The sequence below is a fragment of the Gigantopelta aegis genome, chromosome 12 (assembly GCF_016097555.1).
Source record: "Gigantopelta aegis isolate Gae_Host chromosome 12, Gae_host_genome, whole genome shotgun sequence".
Classification (NCBI taxonomy): Eukaryota; Metazoa; Mollusca; class Gastropoda; order Neomphalida; family Peltospiridae; genus Gigantopelta; species Gigantopelta aegis.
The window spans coordinates 51,263,389-51,290,355 of record NC_054710.1 but is presented as its reverse complement, the minus strand read 5'-3'; the positions used below and the strand labels follow the sequence as shown (position 1 = coordinate 51,290,355).

The 26,967-nt window shown below is 38.9% G+C and overlaps 1 protein-coding gene across 2 annotated transcripts in view; it reads left to right on the top strand.

The window, feature by feature from the left end:
* LOC121386313 (calpain-9-like) overlaps positions 1-26,908 on the top strand; it is a 79,833-nt gene extending 52,925 nt beyond the window's left edge. The window contains exons 11-21 of one of the 2 annotated variants that reach the window (XM_041517174.1): positions 321-469; positions 5,604-5,821; positions 6,242-6,272; positions 9,650-9,667; positions 14,415-14,529; positions 15,066-15,127; positions 15,690-15,758; positions 18,341-18,419; positions 20,812-20,928; positions 22,232-22,299; positions 24,693-26,908. In XM_041517174.1, the coding sequence (XP_041373108.1) occupies positions 321-469; positions 5,604-5,821; positions 6,242-6,272; positions 9,650-9,667; positions 14,415-14,529; positions 15,066-15,127; positions 15,690-15,758; positions 18,341-18,419; positions 20,812-20,928; positions 22,232-22,299; positions 24,693-24,719 (953 nt within the window). In that variant the 3' untranslated portion in view covers positions 24,720-26,908. The remainder of the gene's footprint in view (positions 1-320; positions 470-5,603; positions 5,822-6,241; positions 6,273-9,649; positions 9,668-14,414; positions 14,530-15,065; positions 15,128-15,689; positions 15,759-18,340; positions 18,420-20,811; positions 20,929-22,231; positions 22,300-24,692) is intronic. The other variant, XM_041517177.1, reaches the window with a different exon arrangement.
* Positions 26,909-26,967: the final 59 nt, after the last annotated feature.

The following is a 26,967-nucleotide window of genomic DNA, read 5'->3' as shown; positions in this document are numbered from 1 at the left end:
ATTATGCTGTGTAAATTTACTGTGTTATTTTACTATTATGTGACTGTTATTACACTCTTATTTTACTGTATTATTTCACTGTTATTTTACTGTGTTATTATACTGCAGTTTTACTGTTATTTCACTGTTATTTTACTGTGTTATTGCACCGTGTTATTACATGGTATTATTATACTGCAGTTTTATTGTCATTTCACTGTTATTATACTGTGTTATTATACTGTTTTATTATACTGTGCTATTTTGCTCTGTTATTTTACTCTGTTATTATACTGTTATTTTTCTGTGTTAATGTACTTTGTCATTTTACCATGTTACAGAGGAATACTGGTACAATCCACAGTTCTTTGTGACTCTGAGAGACGTGGACGACGACCAGTCCAGGAACTCGTGCACGCTCATTGTGTCGCTTATGGAGAAGGAAAAGGGAAACGCTACAAACCTAGCCATAGAATTCAATGTATATCAGGTACAAACCTAGCCATAGAATTAAAATGTATATCAGTACAAACCTAGCCATAGAATTATGTGTATATCAAGTACAAACCTAGCCATAGAATTCAATGTATATCAGGTACAAACCTAGCCATAGAATTCAATGTGTATCAGGTACAAACCTAGCCATAGAATTCAATGTATATCAGATACAAACCTAGCCATAGAATTATGTGTATATCAAGTACAAACCTAGCCCTAGAATTCAATGTGTATCAGGTACAAACCTAGCCATAGAATTCAATGTATATCAGGTACAAACCTCGCCATAGAATTCAATGTGTATCAGGTACAAACCTAGCCATAGAATTCAATGTATATCAGATACAAACCTAGCCATAGAATTATGTGTATATCAAGTACAAACCTAGCCATAGAATTCAATGTGTATCAGGTACAAACCTAGCCATAGAATTCAATGTATATCAGGTACAAACCTAGCCATAGAATTCAATGTGTATCAGGTACAAACCTAGCCATAGAATTCAATGTGTATCAGGTACAAACCTAGCCATAGAATTATGTGTATATCAAGTACAAACCTAGCCATAGAATTCAATGTATATCAGGTACAAACCTAGCCACAGAATTCAATGTGTATCAGGTAGAAACCTAGCCATAGAATTCAATGTATATCAAGTACAAACCTAGCCATAGAATTCAATGTATATCAGGTACAAACCTAGCCATAGAATTCAATGTATATCAGGTACAAACCTAGCCATAGAATTCAGTGTATATCAGGTACAAACCTAGCCATAGAATTCAATGTATATCAGGTACAAACCTAGCCATAGAATTCAATGTGTATCAGGTACAAACCTAGCCATAGAATTCAATGTATATCAGATACAAACCTAGCCATAGAATTATGTGTATATCAAGTACAAACCTAGCCATAGAATTCAATGTGTATCAGGTACAAACCTAGCCATAGAATTCAATGTGTATCAGGTACAAACCTAGCCATAGAATTATGTGTATATCAAGTACAAACCTAGCCATAGAATTCAGTGTATATCAGGTACAAACCTAGCCATAGAATTCAGTGTTTATCAGGTACAAACCTAGCCATATAATTCGATGTGTATCAGGTACAAACATAGCCATAGAATTCAGTGTATATCAGGTACAAACCTAGCCATAGAATTCAGTGTATATCAGGTACAAACCTAGCCATAGAATTCTGTGTATATCAGGTACAAACCTAGCCATAGAATTCAATGTATATCAGGTACAAACCTAGCCATAGAATTCAGTGTTTATCAGGTACAAACCTAGCCATAGAATTCTGTGTATATCAGGTACAAACCTAGCCATATAATTCAATGTATATCAGGTACAAACCTAGCCATAGAATTCAATGTGTATCAGGTACAAACCTAGCCATAGAATTCAATGTATATCAGATACAAACCTAGCCATAGAATTATGTGTATATCAAGTACAAACCTAGCCATAGAATTCAATGTATATCAGGTACAAACCTAGCCATAGAATTCAATGTGTATCAGGTACAAACCTAGCCATAGAATTCTGTGTATATCAAGTACAAACCTAGCCATAGAATTCAATGTATATCAGGTACAAACCTAGCCACAGAATTCAATGTATATCAGGTACAAACCTAGCCATAGAATTCAGTGTATATCAGGTACAAACCTAGCCATAGAATTCAATGTATATCAGGTACAAACCTAGCCACAGAATTCAATGTATATCAGGTACAAACCTAGCCATAGAATTCAGTGTATATCAGGTACAAACCTAGCCATAGAATTCGATGTGTATCAGGTACAAACCTAGCCATAGAATTCAGTGTTTATCAGGTACAAACCTAGCCATAGAATTATGTGTATATCAAGTACAAACCTAGCCATAAAATTATGTGTATATCAAGTACAAACCTAGCCACAGAATTCAGTGTATATCAGGTACAAACCTAGCCATAGAATTCAGTGTTTATCAGATACAAACCTAGCCATATAATTCGATGTGTATCAGGTACAAACATAGCCATATAATTCAATGTGTATCATGTACAAACCTAGGCATAGAATTCAATGTATATCAGGTACAAACCTAGCCATAGAATTCAATGTATATCAGGTACAAACATAGCCATAGAATTCAGTGTATATCAGGTACAAACCTAGCCATAGAATTCAGTGTTTATCAGGTACAAACCTAGCCATAGAATTCTGTGTATATCAGGTACAAACCTAGCCATATAATTCAATGTATATCAGGTACAAACCTAGCCATAGAATTCAATGTGTATCAGGTACAAACCTAGCCATAGAATTCAATGTATATCAGATACAAACCTAGCCATAGAATTATGTGTATATCAAGTACAAACCTAGCCATAGAATTCAATGTGTATCAGGTACAATCCTAGCCATAGAATTCAATGTATATCAGGTACAAACCTAGCCATAGAATTCAATGTGTATCAGGTACAAACCTAGCCATAGAATTATGTGTATATCAAGTACAAACCTAGCCATAGAATTCAATGTATATCAGGTACAAACCTAGCCACAGAATTCAATGTATAAGAATCAGTGTAGTACAAACCTAGCCATAGAATTCTGTGTATATCAAGTACAAACCTAGCCATAGAATTCAATGTATATCAGGTACAAACCTAGCCACAGAATTCAATGTATATCAGGTACAAACCTAGCCACAGAATTCAGTGTATATCAGGTACAAACCTAGCCATAGAATTCTATGTGTATCAGGTACAAACCTAGCCATAGAATTCTGTGTTTATCAGATACAAACCTAGCCATAGAATTATGTGTATATCAAGTACAAACCTAGCCATATAATTCAGTGTTTATCAGATACAAACCTAGCCATAGAATTCAGTTTATATCAGGTACAAACCTAGCCATAGAATTCAGTGTATATCAGGTACAAACCTAGCCATAGAATTCAGTGTTTATCAGATACAAACCAAGCCATAAAATTATGTGTATATCAAGTACAAACCTAGCCACAGAATTCAGTGTATATCAGGTACAAACCTAGCCATAGAATTCAGTGTTTATCAGATACAAACCTAGCCATATAATTCGATGTGTATCAGGTACAAACCTAGCCATAGAATTCAGTGTTTATCAGATACAAACCAAGCCATAAAATTATGTGTATATCAAGTACAAACCTAGCCATAGAATTCATATCAGGTACAAACCTAGCCATAGAATTCAGGTACAAACCTGTATATCAGGTACAAACCTAGCCATAGAATTCAATGTATATCAGGTACAAACCTAGCCATAGAATTCAATGTATATCAGGTACAAACCTAGCCATAGAATTCAATGTATATCAGGTACAAACCTAGCCATAGAATTCAATGTATATCAGGTACAAACCTAGCCATAGAATTATGTGTATATCAAGTACAAACCTAGCCATAGAATTCAATGTTTATCAGGTACAAACCTAGCCATAGAATTCTGTGTATATCAGGTACAAACCTAGCCATAGAATTAAAATGTATATCAGGTACAAACCTAGCCATAGAGTTATGTGTATATCAAGTACAAACCTAGCCATATAATTCAATGTATATCAGATACAAACTTAGGCATAGAATTATGTGTATATCAAGTACAAACCTAGCTATAGAATTCAATGTATATCAGGTACAAACCTAGCCATAGAATTCAATGTGTATCAGGTACAAACCTAGCCATAGAATTCAATGTATATCAGATACAAACCTAGCCATAGAATTATGTGTATATCAAATACAAACCTAGCCATAGAATTCAATGTGTATCAGGTACAAACCTACCCATAGAATTCAATGTATATCAGGTACAAACCTAGCCATAGAGTTATATGTATATCAGGTACAAACCTAGCCATAGAATTCAATGTTTATCAGGTACAAACCTAGCCAAAGAATTCAATGTATATCAGGTACAAACCTAGCCATAGAATTCAATGTGTATCAGGTACAAACCTAGCCATAGAATTATGTGTATATCAAGTAGAAACCTAGCTATAGAATTCAATCTATATCAGGTACAAACCTAGCCATAGAATTCAATGTATATCAGGTACAAACGTAGCCATAGAATTCAATGTATATCAGGTACAAACCTAGCCATAGAATTCAATGTATATCAGGTACAAACCTAGCCATAGAATTCAATGTATATCAGGTACAAACCTAGCCATAGAATTCAATGTATATCAGGTACAAACCTAGCCATAGAATTCAATGTGTATCAGGTACAAACCTAGCCATAGAATTATGTGTATATCAAGTACAAACCTAGCCATAGAATTCAATGTATATCAGGTACAAACCTAGCCACAGAATTCAATGTGTATCAGGTACAAACCTAGCCATAGAATTCAATGTATATCAGGTACAAACCTAGGCATAGAATTATGTGTATATCAGGTACAAACCTAGCCATAGAATTCAATGTGTATCAGGTACAAACCTAGCCATAGAATTATGTGTATATCAAGTACAAACCTAGCCACAGAATTCAATGTGTATCAGGTACAAACCTAGCCATAGAATTCAATGTATATCGGATACAAACCTCGCCACAGAATTCAATGTATATCAGATACAAACCTAGCCATAGAATTCTGTGTATATCAGGTACAACCCTAGCCATAGAATTCTGTGTATATCAGATACAAACCTAGCCATAGAATTCTGTGTACATCAGGTACAAACCTAATCATAGGATTCCGTTTTTATTAGATATAAACCTAGCTATAGATTTTCGAGTTTATCGGATACAAACTTTGACAAAGAATTTCGTGTTTAGCAGGTACAAACGTAGCCTTATAATTCCGTGTGTGTCAGGTACAAGCTTATTGGAAGTATTTCGTGTTTATGGGGTACAAACGTAGCCAAAACCTGCAGTTTATATCTGGTACAGTCTTAACCAATGGAGAAGAAGGAGATAATGATGATGAAGATGACGACTATGATTATTATTATTATTAATACTATTATCATTATTATTAAAACAAATTATCATCATTATTATCATTATTATTATTATTGTTGTTATTTTTATTATTATTATTGTTATTGTTGTTGTTGTTGTTGTTCCTAGTTAAAATATCCAGACCGCAAACCGTTGAACGGCGATCGAGCTGCGAGGAACGCCTTGAGGTTGAAAGCCAAGGGCGGAAGCTACGTTTACTACCGGGAAGTGACGAGGAGGATGGAGCTACCCCCGGGCGTGTACGTCATCATACCAACCACTTTCGAGGCTTTCAAAGAAGGAGAGTTCCTCCTGAGAATCTTCACCGAGAAGGCGGTGGACAGTGGGTGAGTTTGACGTGCATCACAACGTTCAACAATTCTGAGCCCGCTCGTGTAATGCTTAGTTAAAATAACCCTAGTTTAGTCTACCATTTTCAGTTTCATTATTATTGCAAAAAAAACAACATAAAATGTAGATTTGATTATGTATAGATGCCTTTGATTGTTTTAAATCAAGTTTTAGCATTATGTTTTCAGTTTTTACTTGTATTGAGTCAATGCAATGTTTAATACCACGTCTCCCATGCAACGTTTTGTAAGACCCGTCTAATGTTAGATAACACTCGTTAACACCTTAGCACCACCACCACCACCACCACCACCACTCCGTTTTTTTCTGTCATTTTACGTAATTTGACAAAAATTAGGCCTTCTGGATAGAACTGTTGTATGTTAATTGTAAACTGTTTGGTAATTGTATTTCAGAGTTCTAGACGAGGATGAAAGCCCAACACTTGTAAGTTATTTTGTTTACCTTCTTCAAGAGTTGTCTCCACTTTTCATAACAATTACGACTTTGTCCATTCTCAAAAGATGTTATTTATTTATTTATTTATTTATTTGTTTGTTTGATTTATTAATAATATGTGGGTTATTTTGGTGAACAGTAACTAGTTTTCTCTTGATTCCGATAGGTACCTTTTCTATTTTACATATTCGCAACTGGCATGTTAAAGGCCGTGATATGTACTGTCATGTTTTTGCGAAAGTACATATGAACGATAAACACCATAGGACGTACCTTTTCTATTTTATATATTCGCAACTGGCATGTTAAAGACCGTGATATGCACTGTCATGTTTTTGCGAAAGTACATATGAACGATAAACACCATAGGACGTACCTTTTCTATTTTATATATTCGCAACTGGCATGTTAAAGACCGTGATATGCACTGTCATGTTTTTGCGAAAGTACATATGAACGATAAACACCATAGGACGTACCTTTTCTATTTTATATATTCGCAACTGGCATGTTAAAGACCGTGATATGCACTGTCATGTTTTTGCGAAAGTACATATGAACGATAAACACCATAGGACGTACCTTTTCTATTTTATATATTCGCAACTGGCATGTTAAAGACCGTGATATGCACTGTCATGTTTTTGCGAAAGTACATATGAACGATAAACACCATAGGACGTACCTTTTCTATTTTATATATTCGCACCTGGCATGTTAAAGACCGTGATATGCACTGTCATGTTTTTTGCGAAAGTACATATGAACGATAAACACCGTAGGACGTACCTTTTCTGTTTTATATATTCACAACTGGCATGTTAAAGACCTTGATATGCACTGGCATGTTTTTGCGAAAGTACATATGAACGATAAACACCGTAGGACGTACCTTTTCTATTTTATATATTCGCAACTGGCATGTTAAAGACCGTGATATGCACTGTCATGTTTTTGCGAAAGTACATATGAACGATAAACACCGTAGGACGTACCTTTTCTATTTTATATATTCGCAACTGGCATGTTAAAGACCGTGATATGCACTGTCATGTTTTTGCGAAAGTACATATGAACGATAAACACCATAGGACGTACCTTTTCTATTTTATATATTCGCAACTGGCATGTTAAAGACCGTGATATGCACTGTCATGTTTTTGCGAAAGTACATATGAACGATAAACACCGTAGGACGTACCTTTTCTATTTTATATATTCGCAACTGGCATGTTAAAGACCGTGATATGCACTGTCATGTTTTTGCGAAAGTACATATGAACGATAAACACCATAGGACGTACCTTTTCTATTTTATATATTCGCAACTGGCATGTTAAAGACCGTGATATGCACTGTCATGTTTTTGCGAAAGTACATATGAACGATAAACACCATAGGACGTACCTTTTCTATTTTATATATTCGCAACTGGCATGTTAAAGACCGTGATATGCACTGTCATGTTTTTGCGAAAGTACATATGAACGATAAACACCATAGGACGTACCTTTTCTATTTTATATATTCGCAACTGGCATGTTAAAGACCGTGATATGCACTGTCATGTTTTTGCGAAAGTACATATGAACGATAAACACCATAGGACGTACCTTTTCTATTTTATATATTCGCAACTGGCATGTTAAAGACCGTGATATGCACTGTCATGTTTTTGCGAAAGTACATATGAACGATAAACACCATAGGACGTACCTTTTCTATTTTATATATTCGCAACTGGCATGTTAAAGACCGTGATATGCACTGTCATGTTTTTGCGAAAGTACATATGAACGATAAACACCATAGGACGTACCTTTTCTATTTTATATATTCGCAACTGTCATGTTAAAGACCGTGGTATGTACTGTCATGTTTTTGCGAAAGTACATATGAACGATAAACACCGTAGGACGTACCTTTTCTATTTTATATATTCGCAACTGTCATGTTAAAGACCGTGGTATGTACTGTCATGTTTTTGCGAAAGTACATATGAACGATAAACACCATAGGACGTACCTTTTCTATTTTATATATTCGCAACTGGCATGTTAAAGACCGTGATATGCACTGTCATGTTTTTGCGAAAGTACATATGAACGATAAACACCATAGGACGTACCTTTTCTATTTTATATATTCGCAACTGGCATGTTAAAGACCGTGATATGCACTGTCATGTTTTTGCGAAAGTACATATGAACGATAAACACCATAGGACGTACCTTTTCTATTTTATATATTCGCACCTGGCATGTTAAAGACCGTGATATGCACTGTCATGTTTTTGCGAAAGTACATATGAACGATAAACACCATAGGACGTACCTTTTCTATTTTATATATTCGCAACTGTCATGTTAAAGACCGTGGTATGTACTGTCATGTTTTTGCGAAAGTACATATGAACGATAAACACCGTAGGACGTACCTTTTCTATTTTATATATTCGCAACTGTCATGTTAAAGACCGTGGTATGTACTGTCATGTTTTTGCGAAAGTACATATGAACGATAAACACCGTAGGACGTACCTTTTCTATTTTATATATTCGCAACTGACATGTTAAAGGCCGTGGTATGCACTGGCATGTTAAAGACCGTGGTATGTACTGTCATGTTTTTGCGAAAGTACATATGAACGATAAACACCATAGAAACAATATCTGAAGTCGTATGGGAGGAGCACAAGAAAGATGTTTATCTAAACTAGGACAAAAACTAACAAAAACAAAGCAATACAAAACAAACAAACAAACAACAGCACGAACAATAAAACCAAAAAACCAACAACACAAACACAAACAACAGCAACAACAACAACTAAAACAAAAGTAAATTGAAACAAACAAATAAAAAATAATAACAGTAAAATGTGGGTAATGAATAATTTAAAGGTAATAGGCGAACATAATTCACATTGCCTGATAATTAAGATGAGTATATTTAGTTAAAGGTTGAATGGTTGTAATTTCTTGCTAACCCTATCGAATGGTATTAATTTTACATTGTCTGATAATTAAGATGAGTATATTTAGTTAAAGGTTGAATGGTTGTAATTTCTTGCTAACCCTATCGAATGGTATTAATTTTACATTGTCTGATAATTAAGATGAGTATATTTAGTTAAAGGTTGAATGGTTGTAATTTCTTGCTAACCCTATCGAATGGTATTAATTTTACATTGTCTGATAATTAAGATGAGTATATTTAGTTAAAGGTTGAATGGTTGCAATTTCTTGCTAACCCTATCGAATGGTATTAATTTTACATTGTCTGATAATTAAGATGAGTATATTTAGTTAAAGGTTGAATGGTTGTAATTTCTTGCTAACCCTATCAAATCATATTACTTTCAGACAGAAGATCCCCTATCGGTAAGACGTCAATGTTTTGTTTATCAGTGGAAACACATCTACATTTTATTTCAATGTCGTTCACTAATAGCATAATGGGTATGGCTTGATGTTTGCAATTAGATCAATTTTTTGGAGGTGGACTAAAAGCCACGCGGCGCCTAATAACCAAACTGCATGTATTTTGGCGTGTCTTTAACGGCCGTCTATTAACAGCTACATAGAGAATAATACATAAGTGGCCGTTAGATACCATTTATTATACAGCGAATTGTTTTAAAATGTATCTTAACGAGCGAAATCGAGTTTGATACCTTTTTAAATAACGAGTTGTAAGATAAATGGTATCTAACGAACACGAATGTTGTATTCTATTTCTTACATATCCTGAAAAAAAAAGTATGTGCCTTTTCCGACAAAAATCTATTTACGGCCCTTTCGCTTATAGTTAGCTTGTGCCTGACAGATAAGTCAATTTCAGGTTAATTTGTACGTCACGGAGTGATCCATTTGACCTTCTTTTTTTTTCATTGGATGTATGATAATGGTGACCTGATCATCACCTAGGAACAGCCAGTCGTGTGGTTTTAAATTGTTAACACACGTATGTGTGTAAACAGCTATGTGTTATCAAAAATAACGAAAGATGTTCTCACCAACGACTGTGTAAGAAAAGTCTTTAGACTCATTTCAGTTGTACAAGTGTATCCTGGTGCTTCGTATTAGGCTTGTGTGCTTACACAGTTCACACATTATTTAGAGGTATGTTTCAGTTGTACATGGGTATCCTGGTGCTTCGTATTAGGCTTGTGTGCTTACACAGTTCACACATTATTTAGGGATATGTTTCAGTTGTACATGGGTATCCTGGTGCTTCGTATTAGGCTTGTGTGCTTACACAGTTCACACATTATTTAGGGGTATGTTTCACGTGGGTCAACGGGGTCGAACTTAACGGCGGCACCGATGAGATATAAATTGCCGTAGGTAGAGAGCATTACCGATGGCACGTTTGTGCTGTCGGTAAAACTCCTCAACAATGGCAAAATATATACATCTGGAGTACATAATTTGCCAATATTTAACATTTTCACATTTGAAATATAGCAAAATAACCTTTCAGTCATGTTTATTTTCTGCAAATGTCACTTTAAAAAAAAATGCCACAGGCAGGCTCAAAATGGCTGTCGGTGGGCTGTTTCACCGACGGCAATCCTTTTAAAAATTGCCGTGGGAGACAAATTTTTAAGTTCGAGCCCTGAGTTCACTGTCTGTATGCTGCTGTTAATACTAAGCACAGGAGCAGACGCTGGATTTCTCTTTTGAAAGGTTTAACGTTTGAAACGGGCACCTACAGCATTCAGTGAAAATGTGCGGTGTTTAAACTCCATACTCCAACCACGTCGTTCGCCCCCCCATCTTATTTTACATTTGCCGGTCACCTCATAACACGATACAAGTGACGTGGGTCCCTGCGAAGTGGGTAACCCCCATCATTAAATCCTAGCTACGCTGAGCTGAACAAGCTATTACATGTCCGTTGCTAAAAACAAATTAATTGTATGCATTTGCATTTGTGTTTTTGTTTGATTGGGGGCGAGACGTAGCTCAGTAGTACAGCGCTCGCTTGATGCGTGGTCGGTTTGGGATCGATCCCCATCAGTGGGCCCATTGTGCTATTTCTCGCTCCAGCCAGTGCACCACGACTGGTACATCAAAGGCCGTGGTATGTGCTATCCTGTCTATGGGATGGTGCATATAAAAGATCCCTTGCTACTTATCGAAAAGAGTAGCCCATGAAGTGGCGACAGCGGGTTTCCTTTCTCAATATCTGTGTGGTTCTTAACCATATGTCTGACGCCATATAACCGTAAATCAAATGTGCTGAGTGCGTCGTTAAATAAAACATTTCCTTCCTTCCTTCCTTGTTTGTCTGGGAGGGGTTTTTTTTTTTGGGGGGGGGGGTAAAACATCCCAATCTGCGAAGCTTTACGACCACTTTACGGTATATACGTAGTTCGTACCCTTAATTCAGATAGCACGTAATTCGCAGTTTCCTTAAAATCTCTGCCAGATTTCCTATGAACGCAGACCAAAGAGTTAGTCTTCAGGTACCCCCCTATTTTGGGTCAAACAATATATATAATACACAGTATCACCCCTGAAGGACCATTCATTTCTATTTTCAAAAACAACAACGGGTTTTGGGGACCCCGCTATTAAAACGTTCTGATCCGCGCTTGGTCTGTATCGACCGGCGTCCTGCGACATATGTTATGGAAACCAAGTTTAAAGGGATACAGAGAGTGTTAAACGTGGGTCGTGTGGTGACATGTGGGCTTCGTTAACTAAATCAATGTGGTTTTATGTCGCTTTTAGTCTCCGCATGCTTCTACTGGTGAATGGTTATTATTATTATTATTATTATTATTTGGGGATACAGAGGCGGATCCAAGAGGGTGAACCAGGAAACCCTCAACCTTAAAAACATATTCAAGTGCATCTTTTCCTCCCTCTTTATTATCCCCCCCCCCCCCCCCCCCCCCCCCCCGCTTACACACACACATCTAGGGTTCTTTTTGCCATTGGGATTGCATTTTAACAAGTTAGTCCCCCCACCCCGCTGCAAAATACTTCCTGGATCCGCCCCTGGAATAACTTGCACAAATTAATGTGTCAGTGAATGTATTATGACACCGGGTCGTAGAAGAATGGCGAGAGATGGGCGTGCTTATGTATACATAATGATGTGTGTTCACAACGAACTTTACTGAACTACATTATGGGGGTTGAATTTGTTGTAGTGGGTTGTTTTTCTTTGTAGTTTTTCTTTGTTGTTTTTTCTAAGCTTGTAGATAGTCTTACATCATGCATTGTGGCATTCAAAATAAGCTTTTGTCAAATTAAAAATCTGCTATATAAGTGAGCATATTTGAATGATAAACAACAGCTGTATGTTGGACAATAGTTACACCCATCGTTTCCGATTCCGCTGGATAATAGTTATTGGTAATGCTACCCATTGATACATAACTTATATATAAAAACCTTCGGTATGTGCTGCATTGTTGGCCATTACAGTGCATATAAAATACATCTTGCTTCTAAGGAGCGTCAACAGTCGCCTGTCTGTAACTCATTAAAATACAACCTGCTGATAATCTGAAAACGAATATCGTGTATGTCGTATTAAATATACAACCTGCTGATAATCTGAAAACGAATATCGTGTATGTCGTATTAAATATACAACCTGCTGATAATCTTAAAACGAGCATCATGTGTGTCGTATTAAAACTACAATCTGCTGATAATCTGAAAACGAATATCGTGTGTGTCGTATTAAATATACAACCTGCTGATAATCTGAAAACGAATATCGTGTATGTCGTATTAAATATACAACCTGCTGATAATCTGAAAACGAATATCGTGTATGTCGTATTAAATATACAACCTGCTGATAATCTTAAAACGAGCATCATGTGTGTCGTATTAAATATACAACCTGCTGATAATCTGAAAACGAATATCGTGTATGTCGTATTAAATATACAACCTGCTGATAATCTGAAAACGAATATCGTGTATGTCGTATTAAATATACAACCTGCTGATAATCTTAAAACGAGCATCATGTGTGTCGTATTAAAACTACAACCTGCTGATAATCTAAAAACGAATATCGTGTATGTCGTATTAAATATACAACCTGTTGATAATCTAAAAGCGAACATCATGTGCGTCGTATTAATAATGCAACCTGTTGATAATCTAAAAGCGAACATCATGTGCGTCGTATTAATAATGCAACCTGTTGATAATCTAAAAGCGAACGTCATGTGCGTCGTATTAATAATGCAACCTGTTGATAATCTAAAAGCGAACGTCATGTGCGTCGTATTAATAATGCAACCTGTTGATAATCTAAAAGCGAACGTCATGTGCGTCGTATTAATAATGCAACCTGCTGATAATCTAAAAACGAACATCATGTGCGTCGTATTAATAATGCAACCTGCTGATAATCTAAAAGCGAACGTCATGTGCGTCGTATTAATAATGCAACCTGTTGATAATCTAAAAGCGAACGTCATGTGCGTCGTATTAATAATGCAACCTGTTGATAATCTAAAAGCGAACGTCATGTGCGTCGTATTAATAATGCAACCTGTTGATAATCTAAAAGCGAACGTCATGTGCGTCGTATTAATAATGCAACCTGTTGATAATCTAAAAGCGAACGTCATGTGCGTCGTATTAATAATGCACCTTGCTGAAATAGGTAAAAACTATATTCTTGTATAAGATTAAAATAAGCATTTCCTGCCATAAAGGTGTTACACAGGTAATAAATTTATCTGCACCCTGCATAGATGACTAAATTGGATTTAAATATGAAATTAGGCTGTATGGTAATAATGGTGATTGAAGTGATGGTGGTGGTGTTGATGATGATGATGATGATGATGATGGTGATTATACACACGAAAACAGGTTATGGGATGATACGAACGATTGAAATGATGGTGATGATGATGATTATACACACGAAAACAGGTTATGGGATGATAAGATCGATTGAAATGATGGTGATAATAATGATGATGATGATATAAACACACAAAAGCAGGTTATGATTGAGAAGACGACGACGATGATGATGGTGATGATAATGACAACGACGACAACATATTTGACTATCATCATCAAAATCTTCATCGCCCTAAGCACCAACACACCACAATGTTTGTGTATTTCATTGCAGCCAACACGCCCAGGGGAGAACACGTTCACGGACGTGTTTCTCAAACACGTCGGAAGAGACCGCAAACTGGACGCCAGGGAACTCAAGGCGTTCCTCCTTGATATGTCAGTGATAGGTAACGTACAGCCACTTTTACCAGTAGAGAAAGTGTCTCTCACCGGCTGCCTGATATCTTTCTTCCTGTAAAGCTCGCTCTCTCTCTCTCTCTCTCTCTCTCTCTCTCTCTCTCTCTCTCTCTCTCTCTCTCTCTCTCTCTCTCTCTCTCTCTCTCAACATTGATGGACTCGCCCACAGTGTCTCGGAGTCGCATTATGGGGCGCCAGGCCAATACTGTACGTAAGGTATTGTGGAGGAAAAACACGAGGCGCGATGGGGACGAGCGTGGGCTCCAATGCCACATCACTTGCTATTCACTATTTGTGATCAGGGCCGAGTCATCTCGATCTACACACTGTATTTTCATTTAACTTGTACATCATATCAATGATCAATTCATTCATGTGCTTTCCTTTGCTCAACACCCAGTTCGCTTTGGCGTGGGGATAACTATTCATTCATTGATTCTGAACGCAGGTATGCTGTATGGTGTTACTTATCTCTCGATCTAGCACAATTGTGTCATTATTCTATTTTGCTGGATTTCAATTTCAGAGTTCAAAGAGAAGACCCATTTCAACACGGAGTCGTGTCGCAGTCTCCTCACGATGATAGACGTATCCTTTCTAATCACCAGATCGTAACCACATTAAACAGTTCTCACCAGATCATTTCTGTATTACACAGGGCCCATATACAGGATATTTGAAGTGTGGGGGGGGGGGGGGGGGGCTAAACTATTATTAGGTCAGGGTGTTGGAGCAGTATGGAGGAAACTGCTTTATGTTCCGGTATAAGATGGATTTTTAGATCTTTGGATAGTTTAAAATAAAATTTTATGACATCCCGTGTCTCAGATGTGTGATATAGTTAATTAAACGTACATGTTGAAAAATACATTAATGGAGTGAGGGGGCCACTTGCGTTCGTAAACAATGTATGTGTATGTTACCCAGATTGTATACTAAGAGAGAGAGAGAGAGAGAGAGAGAGAGAGAGAGAGAGAGAGAGAGAGAGAGAGAGAGAGAGAGAGAGAGAGAGAGAGAGAGAGAAATTACGAATAGTAATAATCTGTGCTACCCGCGTTTATTGTCTGTTCATTTTCGTCGTACAGACTAGGATTGTGATAATTAGACGAGTTTCAACAGTAACAAACACAACCAACCTTAACAGGTGCAGAACAACAGATCAGGAATGCTGGATTTGGATGAAACACGAATGTTATGGAAAGATGTGAAAACATACAGAGTAAGTACATTATATATCTTAGTGCATGGTACCAGGCACACACACACGCGCACGCGCACGCGCACACACACACACACACACAGACACACACAGACACACACACAAAGACACACACACGCAGAGAGAAACACACATAGACACACACACACAGACACACACACACACGCACACACACACACAGAGAGAGACACATACAGACACACACACATACAGAGACACATACATACACACACATACACACACAGAAACACACACACACAGAGACACACACACACAGAGACACACACAGAGACACACACATACAGACACACACACAGACACACATACAGACAGACGCACACACAGAGACATACACACACAGAGAGACACACAGAGACACACACACACACAGAGACACACACATGAACACACACATAGACACACAGACACACACACACACATATATACACACATAGACACACACACAGACACACACACACACAGAGACACACACAGAGAGGCACATACATACACACACACATACACACATATACACGCACACACACATACATACACAGACACGCACACACACAGACACAATCACACAGACACAGACAGACACACAGACACACATACACACTGACTCAAGACACAAACTCAAACAAACACACACACACACACAGACACACACACGCAAACACAGACACATACACATACAAACACACACACACACACATACACACACACACACACGCACGCACACATACACACGCATACAGATGCATACATATTTAGGATATCTTCATTAGGTCGATATTGTACAGGTATGGGTTTTTTTAGGATATCTTCAATTATTGATATTGTACATGGTATTTATAATGTTGACATATATTTGTTTTTGGATAAGTTCATTAGATCGATATTGTAATTCACATTTATGATCTATCTATCTATCTATCTATCTATATATATTCTTCAAAAAAAGAAACGCAAAAGGGTACAAATGGGTTATAACTCCGATTTTATGTTTCCTACCGGTTCATGCTTTGTGAATATAAGGTCATTGCATGTCCCAAACACATTCCCACGGTTACATTCGATAAAACGCAGCTACTGTACAATAAAGTTCCAAAATGTGAATATTCGCAAAAACGCAGCCACGTGCAAACCATGTCCCCACTGCACGTGCGTTGTCTGCACGTGCAACATGAACACCGACAGTATAAAAGTGCAGGGTGTTCGCTTGCCTGGCCTCTGTATCTGGCCGACAGTTGACAATCCAGGACATGCCACGTCTCAGTGAACCGCAGAGAAACAATGCCATCGGCCGACTAGACGCAGGCGAATCCAGAACGGCCGTTGCCAGGGCATTCCATGTGTCCCCAAGCACCATCTCCAGACTGTGGGACCGTTACCAGCAACATGGATCAACACGTGACCTCCCTAGATCCGGTCGACCACGGGTCACTACCCCCGGGCAGGACCGCTACATCCGGGTACGCCACCTTCGGGAACGATTGACTACTGCCACCTCCACAGCCGCAGCAATACCAGGTTTGCGCAGGATATCCGACCAGACCGTACGGAACCGCCTACGTGAGGTAGGAATTCGTGCCAGACATCCAGTTCGAGGTGTCATCTTAACACCACAACACCGTCGACTCCGACTGCAGTGGTGCCAGATTCATCAACAATGGCCTCAACTGCGATGGAGACAGGTGTGGTTCAGTGACGAGTCACGATTTCTGCTCCGACGTCATGATGGAAGATGTCGCGTGTATAGGCGTCGTGGTGAACGTTATGCGGCAAACTGCGTGCAGGAAGTGGACAGATTCGGCGGGGGTAGTGTCATGGTGTGGGCAGCCATCTCACACACTGGCAGAACCGACCTGGTCCACGTGCAGGGCAACCTGAATGCACAGGGCTACATTGACCAGATCCTCCGGCCACACATCGTTCCAGTTATGGCCAACGCCAACGCAGTGTTCCAACATGACAACGCCAGGCCTCACACAGCACGTCTCACAACGGCTTTCCTACAGAACAACAACATTAATGTCCTTCCTTGGCCATCGATATCACCGGATTTGAACCCAATTGAGCATCTATGGGACGAGTTGGACCGACGCCTCCGACAGCGACAACCACAGCCCCAGACCCTGCCCGAGCTGGCAGCAGCCTTGCAGGCCGAGTGGGCCACCATCCCCCGGGACGTCATCCGTACTCGGGTTGCTTCAATGGGCAGGCGGTGCCAGGCAGTTGTCAACACACGCGGAGGCCACACCCGGTATTGACTGCAGATGACCTTGACTTTGGTGGTGTGTCCTATCACTTACTCACAATGGACTAGAGTGAATTGTGAACAATCCTGCAACATTTGGTAATTATCGGACTCACCATTCAATAATTAAATCAATTCTCCAAATGTTACGACAATGTGGTTTTGCGTTTCTTCTTTTGAAGAGTATATATATATATATATATATATATATATATATATATATATATATATATATATATATATATATATATATATATATATACATACATACATACATACTATTTCATTTAGTGTATATTATTACTGACATATTTGTGTTTAGGATATCTTCATTAGATTCGACAAAGACAGGTCGGGGACTGTCGACACGTTTGAACTGAACTCTATGTTTGGTGCTTTAGGTAAGTGTTTAGCATGCAAATATCAATGTACTCTTCTACTCTTGCGTCGCGGGATCGAATCAAATCGGTGGATCCATTCATCTGATTGCGTTTTTTCTCGTTCCAACCAGTGCACCACAACTGGTCAAAGGCCGTGGTATGTGTTTTTCTGTCTGTGGGAAAGTGCATATAAAAGATCCCTTGCTGCATTAAGAAAAATGTATCGAGTTTTCCCTGATGACTACGAGTCAGAATTACCAAATGTTTGATATCCAATAGCCGATGATTATTTAACCAATGTGTTCTAAACAAAAGAAACTTTGTTTTAGTGTTTCTATAAATGTTTGATATGATTATTAGCTTTATATATATATACACACAACCCCACAACAGCTATTTGTTTGTACACTTCCTAAATCAAGAGACAACCAACAGAGCTGAAAAGTTTGATTAAATCATACCACAAACCCTTGAGCCCCTAGACACTTTGCTTTACACCCTAGATCTCAGTCAGCCCCCTCCTCCAATGTTTACTTGTTTCCGCCGCGTTTCCGAAATGTTGCTTTACACCCTAGATCTCAGTCAGACCCCTCCTCCAATGTCTACTTGTTTCCGCCGTGTTTCCGAAATGTTGCTTTACACCCTAGATCTCAGTCAGCCCCCTCCTCCAATGTCTACTTGTTTCCGCCGTGTTTCCGAAATGTTGCTTTACACCCTAGATCTCAGTCAGCCCCCTCCTCCAATGTCTACTTGTTTCCGCCGTGTTTCCGAAATGTTGCTTTACACCCTAGATCTCAGTCAGCCCCCTCCTCCAATGTCTACTTGTTTCCGCCGTGTTTCCGAAATGTTGCTTTACACCCTAGATCTCAGTCAGCCCCCTCCTCCAATGTCTACTTGTTTCCGCCGTGTTTCCGAAATGTTGCTTTACACCCTAGATCTCAGTCAGCCCCCTCCTCCAATGTCTACTTGTTTCCGCCGTGTTTCCGAAATGTTGCTTTACACCCTAGATCTCAGTCAGCCTCCTCCTCCAATGTCTACTTGTTTCCGCCGTGTTTCCGAAATGTTGCTTTACACCCTATATCTCAGTCAGCCCCCTCCTCCAATGTCTACTTGTTTCCGCCGTGTTTCCGAAATGTTGCTTTAGACCCTAGATCTCAGTCAGCCCCCTCCTCCAATGTTTACTTGTTTCCGCCGTGTTTCCGAAATGTTGCTTTACACTCTAGATCTCAGTCAGCCCCCTCCTCCAATGTTTACTTGTTTCCGCCGTGTTTCCGAAATGTTGCTTTACACCCTAGATCTCAGTCAGCCCCCTCCTCCAATGTTTACTTGTTTCCGCCGTGTTTCCGAAATGTTCCTTTACACCCTAGATCTCAGTCAGCCCCCTCCTCCAATGTTTACTTGTTTCCGCCGTGTTTCCGAAATGTTGCTTTACACCCTAGATCTCAGTCAGCCCCCTCCTCCAATGTTTACTTGTTTCCGCCGTGTTTCCGAAATGTTGCTTTACACCCTAGATCTCAGTCAGCCCCCTCCTCCAATGTCTACTTGTTTCCGCCGTGTTTCCGAAATGTTGCTTTACATCCTAGATCTCAGTCAGCCCCCTCCTCCAATGTTTACTTGTTTCCGCCGTGTTTCCGAAATGTTGCTTTAGACCCTAGATCTCAGTCAGCCCCCTCCTCCAATGTTTCCTTGTTTCCGCCGTGTTTCCGAAATGTTGCTTTACACTCTAGATCTCAGTCAGCCCCCTCCTCCAATGTTTACTTGTCCGCCGTGTTTCCGAAATGTTGCTTTACACCCTAGATCTCAGTCAGCCCCCTCCTCCAATGTTTACTTGTTTCCGCCGTGTTTCCGAAATGTTGCTTTACACTCTAGATCTCAGTCAGCCCCCTCCTCCAATGTTTACTTGTTTCCGCCGTGTTTCCGAAATGTTGCTTTACACCCTAGATCTCAGTCAGCCCCCTCCTCCAATGTTTACTTGTTTCCGCCGTGTTTCCGAAATGTTGCTTTACACCCTAGATCTCAGTCAGCCCCCTCCTCCAGTGTTTACTTGTTTCCGCCGTGTTTCCGAAATGTTGCTTTACACCCTAGATCTCAGTCAGCCCCCTCCTCCAATGTCTACTTGTTTCCGCCGTGTTTCCGAAATGTTGCTTTACACCCTAGATCTCAGTCAGCCCCCTCCTCCAATGTTTACTTGTTTCCGCCGTGTTTCCGAAATGTTGTTTTACTCGTTTTAGAGTGCTTATATGTAAACCAAACCTTTTTTTAGAAATGTGTTGTCATGCAGAAGTACCCCCCCCCCCCCCCCCCCCAACACACACACACACACACCTTGCAAACAGAAATGGAGCCGTGCCAGTGATGGTGACAGCAGTGTCACGGTGAAATGTCTTAAATGTAATCACGCCTCATATTGCAGGTTTCCCGGTTAACCGCGCCGTTCTGACGTCCATCGTCCGGCGATATGGCGGGCGAGACAGCAAGATTTCACTGCAAGACTTCGTCATAGTCATCTCGAAACTCATCCTTATGTATAGTGAGTTGAAACAGTCGTCTTTTGTAGTCAGGAGACACCGAGTCTTAAAAATGTTGAAACTCATTCCATGTACAGAACGTTGCACTGAAGTCTTTATTTAGAGAAAAGCACATAATATTGAAACAGTATTACGTGTGTATGTGTCTGTGTGTGTGTGTGGTTGTGTGTCTGTGTTTGTGTGTGTGTGTGTGTGTGTGTGTGTGTATGTGTGTGTGTGTGTCTATGTGTGTGTATGTGTCTGTGTGTGTGTGTGTCTCTGTGTGTGTGTGTCTGTGTGTGTATGTGTGTGTGTGTGTCTGTGTGTGTGTGTGTGTGTGTAGGTGTAGGTGTGTCTGTGCGTGTGAGTATGCGTGTGTAGGTGTGTGTGTATGTGGGTGTGGGTGTGTCTGTGTGTGGGTGTGTGTAGGTGGGTGTATGTGTCTGCGTGTGTGTGTATGTGTGTGTGTGTGTGTGTGTGTATGTGTGTAGGTGTGTGTGTGTATGTGCGTAGGTGTGTGTGTGTAGGTGTGTGTGAATGGGTGTGTGTGTGATTGTGCGTGTCGGTGTGGATGTGTGTGTGTGTGTGTGTATCTCGGCGTGGATGTGTGTGTGTCGATGTGTGGATGTGTGTGTGTGTGTGTCTTGGTGTGGATGTGTGTGTCTCTGTGTGTGTGTGTGTGTGTGTCGGTGTGCATGTGTGTGTGTCTGTGTGTGTGTGTGTGTGTCGGTGTGCATGTGTGTGTGTGTCTCTCTGTGTGTGAGTGTGTGTGTGTGGGTGGGTGGATGAGTGTGTGTGTGGGTGGATGTGTGTGCGTGTGTGTGTCTGTGTGTGTGTCGGTGTGCATGTGTATGTCTATGTGTGTGTGTGTGTGTGCGTGTGTGTGTGTGTGTATGATTGTGTGTGTCGTTGTGGATGTGTGTGTGTGTGTCTCCCGGTGCGGATGTGTGTGTGTGTGTGTGTGGATGCGTCTGTGTGTGTGTATCGGTGTGCATGTGTGTGTGTCTCTGTGTGCGTGTGTGTGTTTGTGTGCATGTGTGTGTGTGTGTCGGTGTGCACGTGTGTGTCTGTGTGTGTGCGTGCGCGTGTGTGTGGATGCGTGTGCGTCTTTGTGTGTGTGTCTCTGTGAGTGTGTGTGTGGCCTACAGTAAGCTGTAACACATTCATATGTACACTTATAATAAAGCTAACCCAGACCTCCATTTGAGTAGTCGAATTAACGGTAAACAATCTAATGTTTCGTTCATCTTCTTTTTAAAAGCATCCAACTTCTTTACGATAATGCTACCCAGTTTGGTTTCTTCACTCTCTAACTAATATTTTCAGACATATTTCTGGAGCAGCAGAAGGCCACGCGAGGAAAGGACGGTATAGCGACTTTCACACGAAACGAGGTATGTAGACGGCTATAATGGTTTTACTTCATTACGGCAATACCAGCTTCACTTACATACTGTTTGTGTTGTGGCTGATGATTCAATTCTTTATTAACTTTGAGCATTACAGCTCATCAGTATACACACAACAATATAAGTAAAGACGACGGCTGCATATAGCAATATAACTAAATTATGATGATGACATTGATTTTCACTGGAAAACCAATTTCTAATCAATGTTGACACAACAAAAAACCCACTTTATTACTCTGTTGGTCATGGTACCTGACATGATGAAGAACATAATAGTATTTGTCAGGCGCAGAACAAACTATGTAATGTAACTGTGTACTGATGACACGAACGCCAGTTTGACTTTCAGTTCTTCATGTTAGTATTGATGATGATAGCGACATTGAATTTCACTGACAAACTGTTTAAATTTCAGTAAGTTTTGTTACCGATAAACGATTACGACAATGCCAGTTTCACTTGTGAATATATGATAGTTAATGTCAGTGTTGATGAAGATAGTTAATGTCAGTGTTGATGAACATGGTTAATGTCAGTGTTGATGACGGAGATCATATGGATTTTCACTGAAATTGTTTTTATTTTTAATAACCGATAATAACATTGCCAGTTTGACTTACGAATTTATAATAGTTAATATCGGTGTTGAAGATTAAGAGACGTGGATTTCCACCGACAAGGTGATTTTTAATGTTAAGTGTTGTTGATGATGATGACGACAATGCCAGTTTGACTTTCGTTATTGATAATGTTATTGCTGATGATAATATGCAATTTGATCTACGACATTACCTACTGATAATAGCGACAGTGATGTGTTACTTTCTCATACGATGTTTGATGATGAAGATGAGGATGATAATTGCAATTAGTGTTGATTTGATTATGAATGTCGACGAACGCCAATCATATGTTAATTGTTATGCTGATGGCAGTGAATGTTGTTCTACTTGTGGCACCAACAGACCTGTCGTTGATAGTATTTGACAAAGATACCTGTCACTGTACTGATAACAATGATGCAAAGATTTTTTTTTAAAAAGAAAAAGGTTTGTTTTGTTTAACGACACCACTGAAACACATTGATTTATTAATCATCGGCTATTGGATGTCAAACATTTGGTCATTCTGACATATAGTCATAGAGAAGAAACCCACTACATGTTTCCATTAGTAGCAAGGGATATTTTATTTGCACCACTCCACAGGCATGATAACACATACCACGGCCTTTGATATACCAGTTGTGGTGCACTGGCAGGAACGAGAAATAGCCCAACGGGCCCACCGACCCTAAGATTTTGATGATAATGAAAATAAGCCATGTAATGACCATGTTGTGACGCAAACAGTAAAGAAATACTAACGTGCTCTGTTATGTTCATTTTCTATAGGCTAGTTCTGTAATAAATACTAACGTGCTAGTGTTATGTACATTTTCTATAGTTCTGTAATAAATACTAACGTGCTAGTGTTATGTACATTTTCTATAGTTCTGTAATAAATACTAACGTGCTAGTGTTGTTCATGTTCTATAGTTCTGTAATAAATACTAACGTGCTAGTGTTGTGTACATTTTCTATAGTTCTGTAATAAATACTAACGTGCTAGTGTTGTGTACATTTTCTATAGTTCTGTAATAAATACTAACGTGCTAGTGTTATGTACATTTTCTATAGTTCTGTAATAAATACTAACGTGCTAGTGTTATGTTCATTTTCTATAGTTCTGTAATAAATACTAACGTGCTAGTGTTATGTACATTTTCTATAGTTCTGTAATAAATACTAACGTGCTAGTGTTGTGTACATTTTCTATAGTTCTGTAATAAATACTAACGTGCTAGTGTTGTGTACATTTTCTATAGTTCTGTAATAAATACTAACGTGCTAGTGTTGTGTACATTTTCTATAGTTCTGTAATAAATACTAACGTGCTAGTGTTGTGTACATTTTCTATAGTTCTGTAATAAATACTAACGTGCTAGTGTTGTGTTCATTTTCTACAGTTCTGTAATAAATACTAACGTGCTAGTGTTGTGTTCATTTTCTACAGTTCTGTAATAAATACTAACGTGCTAGTGTTGTGTTCATTTTCTACAGTTCTGTAATAAATACTAACGTGCTAGTGTTGTGTACATTTTCTACAGTTCTGTAATAAATACTAACGTGCTAGTGTTGTGTACATTTTCTACAGTTCTGTAATAAATACTAACGTGCTAGTGTTGTGTACATTTTCTACAGTTCTGTAATAAATACTAACGTGCTAGTGTTGTGTACATTTTCTATAGTTCTGTAATAAATACTAACGTGCTAGTATTATGTACATTTTCTATAGTTCTGTAATAAACGTGTATTATTCTTACTTTCTTTCAGTTCTTGCAATACACAATGTACTGCTGATGACAAATATCAACACGTGAATCCTTGTGGGCTTGGTCCGACATGAATATAGCATGGTGAACAGAACGGCTATTGCTGTATGATGCTCGGGGGAAATGACAATTCAGTGTTGAAGTTCCAATGGTTCTGACCCCGATGTTGTCTTTCACAATCACTATTTTATTACTTCACACATTCCATGTACAGATGGGAGAGGCACCATTCTCCTGTTTCCAACACAGACGACGAAACCAACAAATGTTTTAGATTTGAAATGCGTTTATATTATGTAGCTGGAGTAGAGTCTATATACTGCAATACCCGATTCTGTCGAGTTTTCTCTTGTTTTGTCACTACCCAGAGTTACTTAGGATTTTATATGATCGAGATGCAATATATATTGGTAAAATGTAACGGTTTGTTGGTGTATGGTGTTAAAAGTGTATTTGTATTAGTTTTCAAACATAACACCCAGATAGATTTATGCATGGATATGTATTTGTGATTAAGCCACTTGAATGACTACTCTGTTTTTTTCGTCTTAAATTCGAGCTACGGCATTTTGCGTTCCAAGTACAATCATTACTAAGTATTAATTAGTATTATGCATTAATTTACCTCATTCTTCACAAGTATTCACAAACTGACCTGAGCCTACACGATCATGGTCACGTGATCGATATGTCCCTTCTGAGGTTTGCTTTTCAAGACATATTCGCTACCAATGCGCTTTTTTAGCAAACTTTACTTTATGCTTTTATAAAATAACATAGAGGCCTTAAATACTAATTATTAGTTGAGCACCATTTGCGTTGAACTTTCGTTTAACTTTTGGCAGGTCTATGGTCGAAATAACTATTATAAGTCGCAACAATTCTGTCAAAATTTCATTTCATTTCAAGTTATTTTCGTGATAAAATCCAATTAAGGTTGAAGCACCCTGTCCTGGGCACACACATCATTAACTGGGAATGTGGTTCAGAACACCAGTTAGTTGTTAATGGCAGATATTAAATAAGAACATTTTTCGTTTGATGTTTACAAAAACCTAGAGTAAAGTCTATTGGTGTTTACACATTCAGAAATGTCTTCCCATTACACACTTGGAGAATACTACATTAGGCCTAGTTGCCGTTAGATACCGTTTAACGTATGCTAGTCTCAGAATACCAACTGCCAGTACAACGTTGTCCAAATTTCTGCTCTCACTTCTACGACTGTCCAATTGCTAGTCTGAGCGCTATTACAACTCGATTCTCACCGTATAACCCATTAGTTGTTAATCTGAGCGCGCCCGTCGTAAGTCGGGAGTTGGGCAAATTTACAACGTAACCGTCGAGTTGGCCAACTTCGTCGTGACAGTTGAGAGTCTGACGCTAGCATTAGTCACATAGCGATCGTGCTTTTTTTTTCATTGGATGTATGACATTGGCGACCTGGACATCACCTAGGAGCTACAAATGGTTGTCACATGTACATGTGTTATTACTCTGTGTTATCACAAATAGCGAACGATGTTCTCCCCCATCAGGTGTGTAAGAAAATGACAGATTAATCCATTGTCTGTTTCCAAGACGACAAACTGAGGAGATTCCCTTTATATTTGTTACATTTCCGCCATTTCTTTTCACATTTAGATAATTTACAAATAGTCATCTTACTGTAATAAATACGGTGCTATAATTAATATATATATATATATATATATATATATATATACATACATTTTCATATCTATACCTTTGTGTACATATTACCCAAGACGTTTATGTTGAGTTTTATTCAACTCCAACTGTTTCACACCAAAGGCGTTTGACTTTATTATAGCTGCAATCTCAGGGCCGTAACTAGGATTTTTTGTTGGGGGGGGGGGGGGGGGAGTTAGTAGTTAATAGTCTAAAACTCTTTAAGCGGTTAAGAAGAGAATTTTCTTTAAGTTTCTATTAAAAAAAATCGGATTTTTTTTCTGGGGGAGGCAACTGTCCAACCCCCCCCCCCCTCCGCTAGCTACGTCCCTGAATCTCGAGTATATTGTGTTTGGTATTGAATCATTAAGCACAAATCATATGTAAAAAATAATAATAATACCGTGATGCACCATTCTTCGGGTTTTGAATGTCATAATCTGTAATCTAGGTAAAGTAACAAACCCAGTTGTTGTGTTTTTTGTTGTTCTTGTTGGGTTTTTTTTTTTGGGGGGGGGGGGGGGGTTCACATATCAACAGCAAAACGAAGCTGAGACGTCCCCGCCCCATCATAGAACACCACA